This window comes from Lacerta agilis, chromosome 2 (assembly GCF_009819535.1).
Source record: "Lacerta agilis isolate rLacAgi1 chromosome 2, rLacAgi1.pri, whole genome shotgun sequence".
Lineage (NCBI taxonomy): Eukaryota > Metazoa > Chordata > Lepidosauria > Squamata > Lacertidae > Lacerta > Lacerta agilis.
The window spans coordinates 76,187,118-76,200,268 of NC_046313.1; the positions used below are offsets into that span (position 1 = coordinate 76,187,118).

Consider the following 13,151-nt stretch of genomic DNA (forward strand, 5'->3'; position numbering starts at 1 on the left):
ATTGTATCTCAGAGGGACCCAGGTGGCGCTGTGGGTTAAACCACAGAGTCTAGGGCTTGCTGATCAGAAGGTCAGCGGTTCGAATCCCTGCCACGGGGTGAGCTCCCGTTGCTTGGTCCCAGCTCCTGCCCACCTAGCAGTTCGAAAGCACCCCAAAAAGTGCAAGTAGATAAATAGGGACCGCTCCAGCGGGAAGGTAAACGGCGTTTCCGTGCGCTGCTCTGGTTCGCCAGAAGTGGCTTTGTCATGCTGGCCACATGACCTGGAAGCTGTCTGCGGACAAACGCCGGCTCCCTCGGCCTATAGAGCGAGATGAGCGCCGCAACCCCAGAGTTGGACACGACTGGACCTGATGGTCAGGGGTCCCTTTACCTTTTACCTAATTGTATCTCATGCCTTTTGTTTACCGCCGTAGTAGCTGTATAGAAGAGCGTTATGTGTGCTGCATCAGGAAGATTTGGGGGCATCGGGTGGCAGGACAGAGTCTCAAACAATGATGTTGTTCTCCATAGTGTGTAGAACGATCGTCTTCAGCTGGTGGTACGGGGCCCACTAGTGGGCTGGCCTGCGGCCTGATCCAAGGTGGATCACCACAGGAGCAAACACGTTGTAAAAGATTAAGAAATAAGTCCCCAAATGCATGTCTGCGTTAAAAATAGAGCCTAGGTCTGAAAAGATTAAAGATACCTGAAACAGAGAATGTCTACGAATGTAAAACCCTCTGAACAAACACATCAACATATTTATCTCTGATTGGTTTAAATTACCAGCTAAGTTCAAGCTTTTTTATTATTGTGCGAGGCAGTTACAGTGAATTGTATAGCCTTTCCCCTGCAGAGTGAGACTTGCTTCCAATTAACCATCCATAGGAAGCTGATCCAACGCGATCCTATGCGTGTCTAGAAAAGACTGGGAGCTTCCGAGTTCTTATTCAAAACTCCCACTTTTTAAAAAATTGACTTTATTCCCAGAGAAGTGTGTAGAGCAGACATAGGGACCCTGGGGTAATGTTGTTGGGCTACAACTCCCATTATCCCTGCCCGTAGGGCTTGCTGGCCTCGTGTATATAGGACTGAAACCACCTTGAGTATTAACATTCCACGTTCACTATACAATAAATCCCATGGATTTTTTTTAACTGATATTTGCTTCTTTGACGTACGCGCGGATGCCAGGAGTTCTATTGCCCAGAATCAACAAATGCCTCTTGATCCGGGACAAAAACAGCGGAGCAGCGTTCAGACCTGCCTGCTTTAAAGTGCTGACAAGCAGCCGCCAGGCCAGCAGCGACGGAACGTGACGCTCTCGCCCCGCCTTCGTTACCAGGCTGCCCGGACAGGGGCGGGTAGTAGGGAAGAGGAGCGTCCGGACTCCGCTTGTGCGTGGTGGGGGATCTCGGAGGGAACATGAGCGCTGAGACGCTGACCCTGGACTGCATCATCCACCTGTTCTCATACCTGGAGCCACCGGATCTACTCAGAGCAGCCCAAGTGAATAAGGTGCGTTGCAGCGCCGTTTGCAAGTCCCCGGGTGGTGATAACATCTTTTTTTTTTTCTCAACTTCGATCACGGGAAGTGGGGAAAGAGGGCTTCCCTTAACGACCTCTCCAAGCCAAATGCGCCAGTAGCAAGCGCGCTTGCTCCAAGTTTCTCTCGACCTCTCCAAATACTTGGAGCGCGATCTTCCGGTTTTAATGGATGTATAACGTCCCAAATCACTGCAACCCTTCTCTCCCCAGCTTCCTCCTCTTCTTCTTCCCCGTTGTACAATTCCCCCCCCCCCTCCTTTGCTTTTATTAACGAGCGAACTGAAGAGGACGAGATCCGGATTCCGGACGTCCCATTCTGACAGCGCCCCCCCCGTCCAGCGTCGTGACACAATAGTGATTAAAGTGGGGAGAAGATCTTGCAGCAACGCATTTGGATTCAGCAAAGCGCGCAACAGTATCCCTGGCCAACGTGGAAATCCCACGAACAAAACAGGCAATTGCGCCTGCGCGCTTCCTGGAAACACTTTGCTTTCTGTTTTCAAGCCGGCCCCACCCTCGATGTTTCTGCAGTGCTGGCAATGCAGCCAATAAGAGCGCAAACCGCTGAGCCAAGCGATGGTCCTTCTGGCGCTTCTGTTTCTGCAGATGTTAATGGGAAGCTTCTAGGATTGCCACCTTGTGTGTGTCCCCGCCTTCCCTAGCGATGCTTCGGGGCCTCTTGCCACCTGTGTGACAAGCAGATGTTAAGCTGACAAAAGCTTTCCCCATCATTGTATTTGCATGACAGGAAAAAATTCACCTGCTGAATGAATATCACTTTTATGATTGCTTAAAGCAGAACTTTTTCTTTTTCTTTTTTTGGTACAAACGCTTAAATGTCCAACTAAGTACTTTGAAGTACCTAAGACTGCAATCTGATGCCCAGTAAGCCTCATTGCTCTGTTTTATATTTATTGCTTGTTACTGTGGTGTGTTGGGTATTTTATTACTTTTATTGTAAGTCACCCTGGAACTTTGAGGTAAGACAAATAATAGACTGACTGAATGAATGAATGAAATTGCAAGCACTGTGCTCAAGCACGCTGCTATGTGACTCAGTCCCCTGAATCTTGAAGAACTGCTTCTAAAAACTGTCCTGCTTTCCCCTTTTAGACATGGAATGAAGCTGCAGAGACCTCTTCTCTTTGGAGGTTAGTACACTTCTTATCTATTTTAATATTTGGGTTTGGTGCATTCGGTTTACTGTGAACACAGCATCATTCGCATACATGGAACTCAGCAGAGATCGATTAGGAGAACATAGCCAAGTCCCCTCTGGTGATCCCAACGGAGATGGCTAAAAGACAGAAAGAGATCTGGGGAAAAGTCAAAACAAGGGTGGCAAGCAATGGGTGTGAGGAACTTTGTTACAGCTGAGAATGATGATTAATACACACCATGCATTTAATGCACATACAAAGCGTGTGCGCACACACACACACACACCTCAATCTTGGAAACTATAGCTTGCCCCTCCCAAAGCTACAGCCATGATTCTTGGGATGGGGACATGCTTAAAATGCGCTTTAAATGTATATTGTGTACATAGCTACAGAAAACATGGGTTGGGAGGAGGAAGGACAAGATATCAGTACATAGCAGGGTCAGTGAGGGATCGGGCTTGGGGAGAGGGGTGGGCGGGTCTGGGGAGGCTTGGAGGGCTGCATTTGACCCCAGACCTGAGGTTCTCTGCCACTGCATTAAACTTGCAGACAAGAGTTTCTGCTAGATATGAAAGAGATAAATTATTTGGCAGCAGAATTCTGTATTGAGGAGAAAGGACTGAAGAGGATGTGGGAAAGCTCAAAATGAGGAAGGCTGGAATCAGAATTTTAGCTGAGAGGCGATGGGGAGGAAGGAGCAGATTTTTGCAATGCCGTACATTGTAAAAATATGTAAATGAATGAAATCCAGTTGAAGACTTTGTGGCCAGTTGCTTTTTATCTAATGAAGGCAGATGATGGTTGTCAATTGTTTCTGCCTCATTCAGTGAAACTGCTCTGGAGGAAGGATTTTAAAATTTCAAGATAAATTGCCACTCTTTAAATTTATAGAAATATGTGTCTAAGACGATGGGCCTTCTGCAATATCTCAGTGATCCCAGGAATGCAGACGTGGAAAAAGTACTATCTCCATCGCTCTAATCTTGAGCATAAAAAGATATCTGGACGGCCTTCAGTTGATTACACATGTAAAGCAATGAGAGGACATACAGGTAGGCTAAGTGTGGTTAAAACTCATTATTTAATTTCTTGGAACAGGAAACATCTCTCTCTCTACTTATTTTTATATTCATTGAAAATAACTACCATAATGGAGTGGGTAAAAAAGATCTGATATGCAGTAATGATGCCTAAACTTACTAATTTGCCAGGGGAGGTGAAATGGGGGGGGGGAGAGATTTGGATGAAAAACATGGTCCCTCTTTGTGATGAGCATATGGAGCAAGTATTTAAAATAAATCCCTTCTGACTGCTGAAATCGGGAATACTTGAGTTTAATGAAGCAGAGTTATGAAATATATGACTGGATGGAATAATGATGGTATACTAAAATAGTTATTATATGCAGCTTGTCTTTTATTTTTATTTGGGGAGAAATAAATTGAATAGTGCATTTGAATACTGTAGTACATTTTATTCTCAGGGTGCTATTTTAGAGTTATGTGATAAACCCATTTAGTATATTGCATGTGCCTGAACGCTTTTGTAATTGAAGATTAGGCAAAGGCGTTTACATTTTGGGCATATACTGAAGTCCTTTTTCTTCGTCCAATCATTTCTACATTATAGATATTTGTCAGTTGATACTGTTTGCTGTACATTGTGGAAACTATACTGAATTTTAATGGTCTTGTTTTATGTTGCTTTTATTATCTATTGCAGCTTTATTTTTTACACTGTTTTGGAGTATATATTTAATGCATGCTTTGGGGTTTTTTTCTTAAAAATATAAAGTGGTATAGAGATATACATGCATGTGTGTGTGTGTTTGTAAGATTTTAAATAAAGAAAATTATGTTGAGTTTATTGCAGATATACAATATGCCACATGTCTGCAGTATCAGAAAACCCACCAGATTGATGGTTGTTTTCATAATGAAATTAAGCTCAATTTTTAAAAATTCCAAATAAAATTCTGCTCATGTTGTTATAGGAACGATAACTGGTATGGCTTACCTATCAGAGAACGAGCACACATTTGCAACAGGAAATGTCAAGTCTGTTGTGTGTACCGCTTCTTCTGATGGCACAGTCAGGGCATGGAACGTCCAAGAGGTAGGAGAAAAGAACGTGTAAAAGATGAATGGTGGATTTTAAAAAGAAAGGAAAATACAGTGGTACCTCTGGTTGCGAACGGGATCCGTTCCGGAGGACCGTTCGCAACATGAAACGAGCGCAACCTGAAGTGCCGAATCTGCGCATGTGCGCGGCGCAATTCGGTGCTTCTGCGCATGCGCGAAGCGCCAAACCTGGAAGTAACCCATTCCGGTACTTCCGGGTTCGGCGTGTTCATATCCCGTGATGAACACAACCCGAAGTTAATGCAACCAGAGGTATGACTGTATTTCTGATTGTGCCAAGGGGATCACACTTACTGGTATATTCAGGATTACTTCAAAGAGGAAAAAGAAGGAAAGCCCAGGGAGCTCAAATTGTTTGTTTGTTTGTTAGTTAGTTACGACATTTATCTGCCACCTTTCAAGGCAGTTGCTGTTTTAAAGTAGTGGCTTTGAGATATTTAAAGAGAGATGGGTGGAAAAGGAATTATCCTGCTGGAGAAAGGGCTTAAGGGAACCTGCAGTCAGGAAAAGCATTTGTAGCATGGACGTAGCCAGGATTTATTGTAAGGGGGCAGAACCGAGTTATCTGAGACACAATTGGTCATTTAGTTAAGTATTTCTATTTATTTCCTTGATTACCTGTACCCCCTGGCTATGCCCATGACTTCTAGGAGTATGGGGGGGGGGAGTATGGTTGAAAATGGCAACTTCCTGTCCTCTGCTGAATCTCAGCCCCTTTCCTGGAAGAAGCCTTTCTGTTCACAGGAGGACAAAGCTGGGCGCAGCCCAATGAAAGTAGAAAGGAAGAAAACTAAAATTCCAGAAACTGACATAGCACATTTTTTAAAGACTGTTGGCATGACATTGATGGCAATATGGAGGACAAAAGCCTGATACAAAGGAAGCATCCATTTATTTGAAATGAATTCTGTTAGAATATTTTTGGCTGCAGATCAGGACTTTGAAATACAATGACGGAGACTGACTCATTATGTTCTGATGTGCAAATAAATCAAGTGATCATGTTTCAACAAGGTAAAGGTGAAAGAAAGCAACAAATACGCAAACTTTTCTATAGCATGTGTTCTTTTCCTTTTTTTCTTACCGACTCCACACCGGAAAAAGTTGGCGTATAGGACATACTTGAAAAATACACCATCAGAGAAATCTGTATAGTTGGCACTATACTTATTGTGCAGTTGTGACCATGTCTACTTCATTGGGTCTTAGGCAACATACACACCAGACTGTTCAAGTACCCCCTGCTCCACACACACAGAATCCCGAGAGTTGAGTTTAAGGGTGCTCGGAAGTATAGGTCTGTAGAAGTAAACTACAGAATTCTCAGGTGGGGGTGTGTGCTTTAAAGATTTGAAGCATATGTAGCCTTGGTCTTGGGTGAATGGGATTAGGACTGCAGTTTAAGCCATGCATAAAATAGATATGTTAAATCAAATGGTCTGAAGATAATAGAGAATTGGAAATAAGTTAGGCACGAATGGCACAATTTTGTATTTTTAAACAGGGTACAGAGATTTGGTCAAGTCCCCAGCAGGAAAATGGACTGCAAAACATTGCCACGTTTCCTTCATATAAATTGGTGGCTACAATAGACTGTCATGGAATAATCAAACTCTGGCACGGAGGGACAGGGGAAGAGCTTGCAGTGTTTTCAGTATCATCCTCATCATGCTCTGTGGTTGCCTACACAATAAACAGCAAGCCATTCTTAACGGTAAGTGCAGCATGACTGACAGTTTGAAACAAACTTCCTGTTAGCTTGCCAAAAGGCTGCTTAAAAATATGGAAACAGTAGTTTTTAAAGTTGTTGCAACTCAGGGCTGGGTCAGAGCTATTCCATTGTTTTTGCAAGAAATCCAGCAATTGGTGACGCAACAGAAATTGGTAATCCACACTTTAATCTTTTGCATGTTGCTGCAAAGTAATCATCATTAACTATATTTCCTGTGTTCCCTTCCTTGGTTTAGGTAGGCACCGAAAGAGGTAAACTCTATACATTAGCAGCTGCCGATTTAAGCCAAATTTCATCCACACAACTGTTCCAAAACTGTGGCATAGATTCATTACTTTGTTCCCCTGATGGTCTATGGATAGTTGCTCGCCCTACAGATAATGCTTTACCACCAAAGGTACTGTTATGCTGCAGCATTTGACCATTTGTTGAGACTAACGTCAACTTCGGGGTGGTGGTGGGGATTCAGTTGGGATTGTGGCGCAGGAGAAAGGGTTAAATTCCTCCTTCCCTGCATGCTGCAGTATTGATTTCCTCCCATTCCACATGGCTATTTAATAGGGAAACAACCTGTAACGCTGAATGCAATTTTAGATTTAACCCATCATCTTTAGACTTAAGACTGTTACAAACTGTAAACTACTTTGGTGGGTCAACACTTTGCCTAGTATTTGTGTCCTTCCCTCCCCCTCTCCATGAGGTTACCATCTAGCCGAAAGAGTTCTGGAGAGCTTGAAAACTCGCTCGCTGTGTTGTGACATTTAGTTGGACCTAGCAAAGTTACCACTATTTTGTGACTTTTTTCTCATAAACCTGAAATTACTGTCAACGAAATTCCACTCGAATCTCAATGCCACATAACGAGCAATCTTTGCTTGGGCAAAAGAAAAACGTCCCATTAGCAGAGGTTCCCTTTCCTGCCTCTCCAGAGAGATGGGGAGTGGGAGAGGCCGCTGAACCTTGTATGATTTGACCCACAATGGCAAAGTCATTCCCCCTCCCAACCCAGTGGCAAGACACTTGGGAGGGCCTGTAGGGATACAACCCTAAAGGAAATATCAAACACCATTTGTGATGTGCCACGAAGCTCTGTAATTCAAAGTTCAAAATAATTTTTTTGCATAAAATTCAAAGTGAAAACCCTCACTTGGGATATCCAAGTATACCATAAGCAGCTCTTTGGATCCCAGCTTTTGTTTGTTAATGCTTGTTTTTGTATATGTAACAGGTGGTTTATACACATTCTGCAACTAATTCTGTAGATGACGAACTGTTATCTAGTCCTCTTCCGATCAGAGGTCAGTGCCTTGACACCTGCTGGTTACCAGCAGAACCAGCAAGAGTAGCTGCACTGCATGTTGAAGAGACGAATTTTCACATTGTGAGCTTAGATATACACATTGAGAAGTCTAAATATAAAATGAGTATTACAGGTAAGTTTCTTCAAACTGTTGTGTAACAGAAGGTAATTTATCCTTTTATTTAGTAGCAATCCAGAAAACATCCTGAACTGAATTGCTATTGAAAAGGAAATAAATTGTCAGGTGGACCATTCTTGTATAGGTGAAGAGGAGCAACATATCTGTTTTTAAATGTTGGTTGCAATTCCAACAGCAGCTATCAGCTCCATCTGGTATTTAGGCTGAGACCCTACCTGCCCACAGACTGTCTCGCCAGAGTGGTGCATGCTCTAGTTTTCTCCCGCTTGGACTACTGCAATGTGCTCTACAGGGGGCTACCTTTGAAGGTGACTCAGAAACAGCAATTAATCCAGAATGCGGCAGCTAGACTGGTGACTGGGAGTGACCGCTGAGACTTAATAACACCTGAGAGACCTGCATTGGCTCCCAGTACGTTTCCGAGCACAATTCAAAGTGTTGGTGCTGACCTTTAAGGCCCTAAATGGCCTCGACCCAGTATACCTGAAGGAGCATCTCCGCCCCCATCATTCAGCCCAGACACTGAGGTCCAACTCCGAGGGCCTTCTGGTGGTTCCCTCACTGTGCAAGGTGAGGTTGCCAGGCAGAGGGCCTTTTCGATGGTGGCACCTGCCCTGTGTAACTCCCTCCCACCAGATGTCAAGGAAATAAGCCACTATCCTGCTTTTAAAAGACATCTGAAGGCAGCCCTGTTAAGAGAACTTTTCAATGTTTAATGCTGTATTGTTTTAAATATTTGTTTGGGAGCCGCCCAGAGTAGCTAGGGAAACCCAACCAGACTGGCGGGGTATAAATAAATTATTATTATTATTATTACCCAGTTATGTGCAAATAAGCTCACTAAATTCAATGGGGCTTATTTCTGAATAGACATGGAAGGGATTTCAGCCTTTGTCTTTCTGTGCGCAGTAAGCCATAAAAGCAGGGACATGGCTGCACTGTGTCAAAGCTGAATAACAAAATGCATGGGAAAGGACAGTTCAGTGCTTTAGAGCATATGCTGTGGAAGTAGAAGGTCCAGGTTGTCTCTAACTTCTCCACATAGGTTTGGCAGAGACAACTGCCTGAAAATCTGCAGAAATGCTGCCAGCCAGTGTTGAGAACACTGAACTAGACAGACTAATGGCCTCCCAATGTCCCTAATTTTATATAGCCGTGTTTTGTCAAGCTCAGCAGATACCGGTAATACCCAATTGACAAATTTATTTATTTGGGCAACTTGTTTTCTTAATCAGTGTTCCCCATTTTCATTCCTGTCCAGAGTAGCACAATAGACAGAACTGCTAGCTTGGGTCTGAATCAGCATGTTTTTGATACACAGTATGTAGCTCAAAATTCAGAGAATCGTGACCTGACTAATATACTGGTGAGCCCTGCTGCAGTACTCTTCACAGTAAACAGAGCAGAAATTTCAATGCTAAAATGGTTTTTATGCAAAAGCTCGACAGGTTGCAGACTTCACGTTACCAGCACAACTACGGATTGGAGAGACGATTATGAAAGGATTTGGCAAACAGACTATTCTTTTAGCAACTGGACCAGAGCTGAAATTATACACTCTGTCAGGAACTGAATTAATGGCTTTCAAAGATCACCACAATTCTATTACAGCAATCTGGGTGGTATATACAGTTACTATTACTTACTACTATTGTTTATTTCTGTTCTGTACACTAAATATTCTTAAACTAAAAGGCTTTAATTTGCATCCACCCACCCCCAACCAGGATCCTTTTCATGTTGTCACATCATCCATGGACCTCTCACTTCGTGTGTACTCCTGGAAAAATGACAACAAATCTTCTTTGCTGAACGGTCGCTACCACTTACTAGGAGGATCCCACAGATGGTCAAAGTAAGTTTAAAACATTTTGCAAATTGCAGTAAGATCAGAGCACCTATCACTTTCTTACTAAATATACCTATATTAGAAGGCAGATTTGGGAATAAAAGTACATCTGTGACCCGATGCTAGTTTGAACTGTATTCATATGGAAGACTTCAGTTCAATTGCTTTCTGAAAATCAGTCTAAAGTATAGTGATACTACATCATAGGAGCTATGGGCCAGGGTTTAAAGACAGTGATATGTGAATTATACAGAGGCTCTGGGGATTCCTTTGTGTTCCCTTATGACTGGATCCCTTGACACAAAGTCCCATTCAACATCTCCTTTCCCCAGTTTAGGACCATGAGGGGTAGATAAAAGCTATGTGCACTGTTTTTTGCCTGTGTCATCCATGGCTTTCCTCATCCCCCAATTTGATCTTTACAAGCAGTGAAGCTTACAGCCAAGGGATAAACCAATTCCGTTGTAATGAACACAGAAATAACCTACTACTCAGGTATAAAAAAAATACTGTAGTTAACTCAGCTTTGAAACAGGGCAAAACTGGGGCTATGCTTAGCAGGGCAACATAAAAAAATCACTGCAAAATCTCATATTAAAACAGAATGAGTTTGTTTCAATATGTCAAAGTAGTTAAATGTAAGTACTAGATTGTGCGAAGTACTGTGAGCTGTATATTTTTTCCTCTCCTAGTGGCTTTAGAAGTGTGGCTTGTGATGATGTGAGCATTGTTGGTGTGGTGGCTGGAAATGGAGACATCTTAAGAGCATACTCCTTTAACTTGTAAGACTTAATGTTTCTCTCATTTTACAGTCTTGTGTTAGTTTTGTTTGGCTGTCAATTAACTCTAAAGTGAATTCATCATCACATGATGCAGCCCATGTGTAATCTAGAGACAAAATGTCAGTATGATTTATAACATTTCATGCCACTTGAAAACGAAAGCATGCAGTGAAATCCAAGCTCTGATGTTTTTATACCAACAATAAACTATTTAAGTGGTGGTCAGTTATCTTTTTCCTTGCTCTTTAAAAATAACACATGACTTTCATGAAATTCCATCTCAGTCTGGAAAAAGGCAGTAATTTTATTAAATGCTGAGATATAATGTGAGTGTATAATGAACCATATTAGTAAATATTTTCTAAAGTTGGGGGGGGGGGGAGTAACATGGGTCCAATCTACTAGCGTACACCTCAGTTCAGTTTTTAAGATAAAGCACTCAAGGTCATATCCAACATTGCTGCTCTGCTAGAACTGAAATTTTCCCTCCAGCCCCCTTGTTGGACTCTTACCAAAATGGCATGTTAAAAAATTGGACACATGTGAGCACTATAGTTAGATAATCAACACTGTTCATTAAAATCTCATTTTCCTGTTTTATCTACTGGGGTGTTGGAGAAAGGCAAAGTAAGACAGGAAACAGAATGTACTACTACAAAGCAATTTATTGAGCAGCCTAGCTTACTTTCTTAAGTACTTCTTAAACATATGACACTTTGGAGCCTTAAGAGTTTAAACCAATACACCATTCTCTTTTCTACTCAGTTTGGATAGAATACTTTGTACCATAGAATTCTCTTAGCAAAAAAGCCAAGGATACATTCTGTAGGCTAAAAGGTAGCTCAAGGTTTCCCCACATTTTTTGGCTTACTCAGTGAACAAAACTTTTCTAGCAAGTCTTCCAAACCTTAAACCACAACCTAGTGGAGGAAGATTTAAAACTGAGCCAATATCATCCTGTTGTAATATTAAAGCCCTAAGAAAGGCAGCAGGTTGTATAGTTAACTCCTTGCGGGCAAAACCACTGCCCTAAAACTATGCAACCTACTACCTCTTCCTAGGAACCCACCACTTCTTCAGCAATCCTTCAAAAAAGAAGAGAAGAAAAAGATTAGCTGTAGTGAAAGACAAACTTTATACAACATAGGGCAAGATGCTGTATCACAAATGTATGTGTTCAGTTACTATAGAAGGTAAACCACTTGCTACGTAAGTACAAAGCCATTCACTGTTAGTCCTTTGTTATATAATTAATTGTATACACACTTAATATTCTCCCAATTAAACTTAAACAAAACACTTGTTTTTTTAATCCAACTCAGCTCAAACCAAGTAGCACATATTTTCAAGATGCAGATACCTGAAACGATCAAATTAATGCTGAAAAATAGAGTTGCATTTAGTTACAGATCTTCTGCGCAAATCATTGCATTTATTTTCCATTAAGAGAGGTCCCACCAAGGTTGCTGGTAAACTCAGCAAAAACACTGCAGAATTTTTACTCCTCAAGGAAGGCAATAGATTGTATAGTTATCTCCTGAAGAGGGCAAAATAACTGCCCTACAACTATACAATCTACTACCTCAACCTGATAAGAGAAATTTATTTAGAAGGGTTCTGTTTCCAGTTAATTTGTTCTGAGTCCACCTGCCCATGGACTGGATCCTGAGACTTACTTGCAGATGGGGACATCTCCATCTCCTCTCACCTGTGCTTCACAAAAAGCCTTTCTGGAAGGATACCCTGAACAGTGCAGAATAGAGCACAAATAGGCCAACCCAAGACAATTTGCTGCCCTAGACAAATGATTACACTTCCAGCTGGACTGGCAGGCACATCTTACTTCAGTATTGTTGCTGGAACCGTTTCCTCCATTTCACCCAGGGCAGCAGACTAGCTTGGAAGAATGAGGTGAGGGCTGCCTCCTGAGGAGGATGCCTCAACTTTGCCTATTAGCCCTGGGCTCAGGGAAGGGAAAACAGCAACACTGGGTAAAGGCACACTTTGCACAAGGTGCCCCTGGCCAATTCAGGTCTGCTCCCCACATTATAGTTCACACCTTTCAGGAGGCCCCCTGACTCTAAGAAGGAACAGATGGGGAGGAGATGATAGAAGTCCCTTTCCACAAGCTTCTTTCCGTTCATGTTCCTCAGGATCCAACTCTTTGAGTCCACATTTCCTTGACAAGTGTGTCCGGTGAGCCATCATTATAGCCTCCTAGTTGTAATCGTATAGCCAGTAACAAAGCCATACAGATGTCACTGATGATTGTCTGCCTCTTTAGGAAAGACAGTAGACTGTATAGTTATCTCCCAGTGGTGGGTATGACCCTAAAAACTATACAACCTACTACCTCATCCCACAGCGCAGGTATCTTCACTTAAGTTATGTTGATTATGTTCTTAAAAAGAACAAGTTTACTTGAATGCTTCTAATAGGTTAAGTCATTTAAATACTTTTTAACATACACAACAAATAGCTGATAGATAAAATAATGGTTAAACTGTAGACACTTC

At 42.3% G+C, this 13,151-nt stretch overlaps 1 protein-coding gene across 1 annotated transcript; it reads left to right on the top strand.

Annotated features, from left to right (window-relative positions):
• Positions 1-1,334: 1,334 nt before the first annotated feature.
• FBXW12 (F-box and WD repeat domain containing 12) lies at positions 1,335-10,857 on the top strand. Its single transcript, XM_033140861.1, has 10 exons — positions 1,335-1,499; positions 2,643-2,680; positions 3,584-3,744; positions 4,686-4,807; positions 6,338-6,547; positions 6,801-6,962; positions 7,794-7,998; positions 9,445-9,626; positions 9,732-9,859; positions 10,546-10,857. Exons 1-10 carry the CDS (start codon positions 1,407-1,409, stop codon positions 10,637-10,639), a joined length of 1,395 nt encoding a protein of 464 aa, XP_032996752.1. The 5' UTR covers positions 1,335-1,406; the 3' UTR covers positions 10,640-10,857.
• Positions 10,858-13,151: the final 2,294 nt, after the last annotated feature.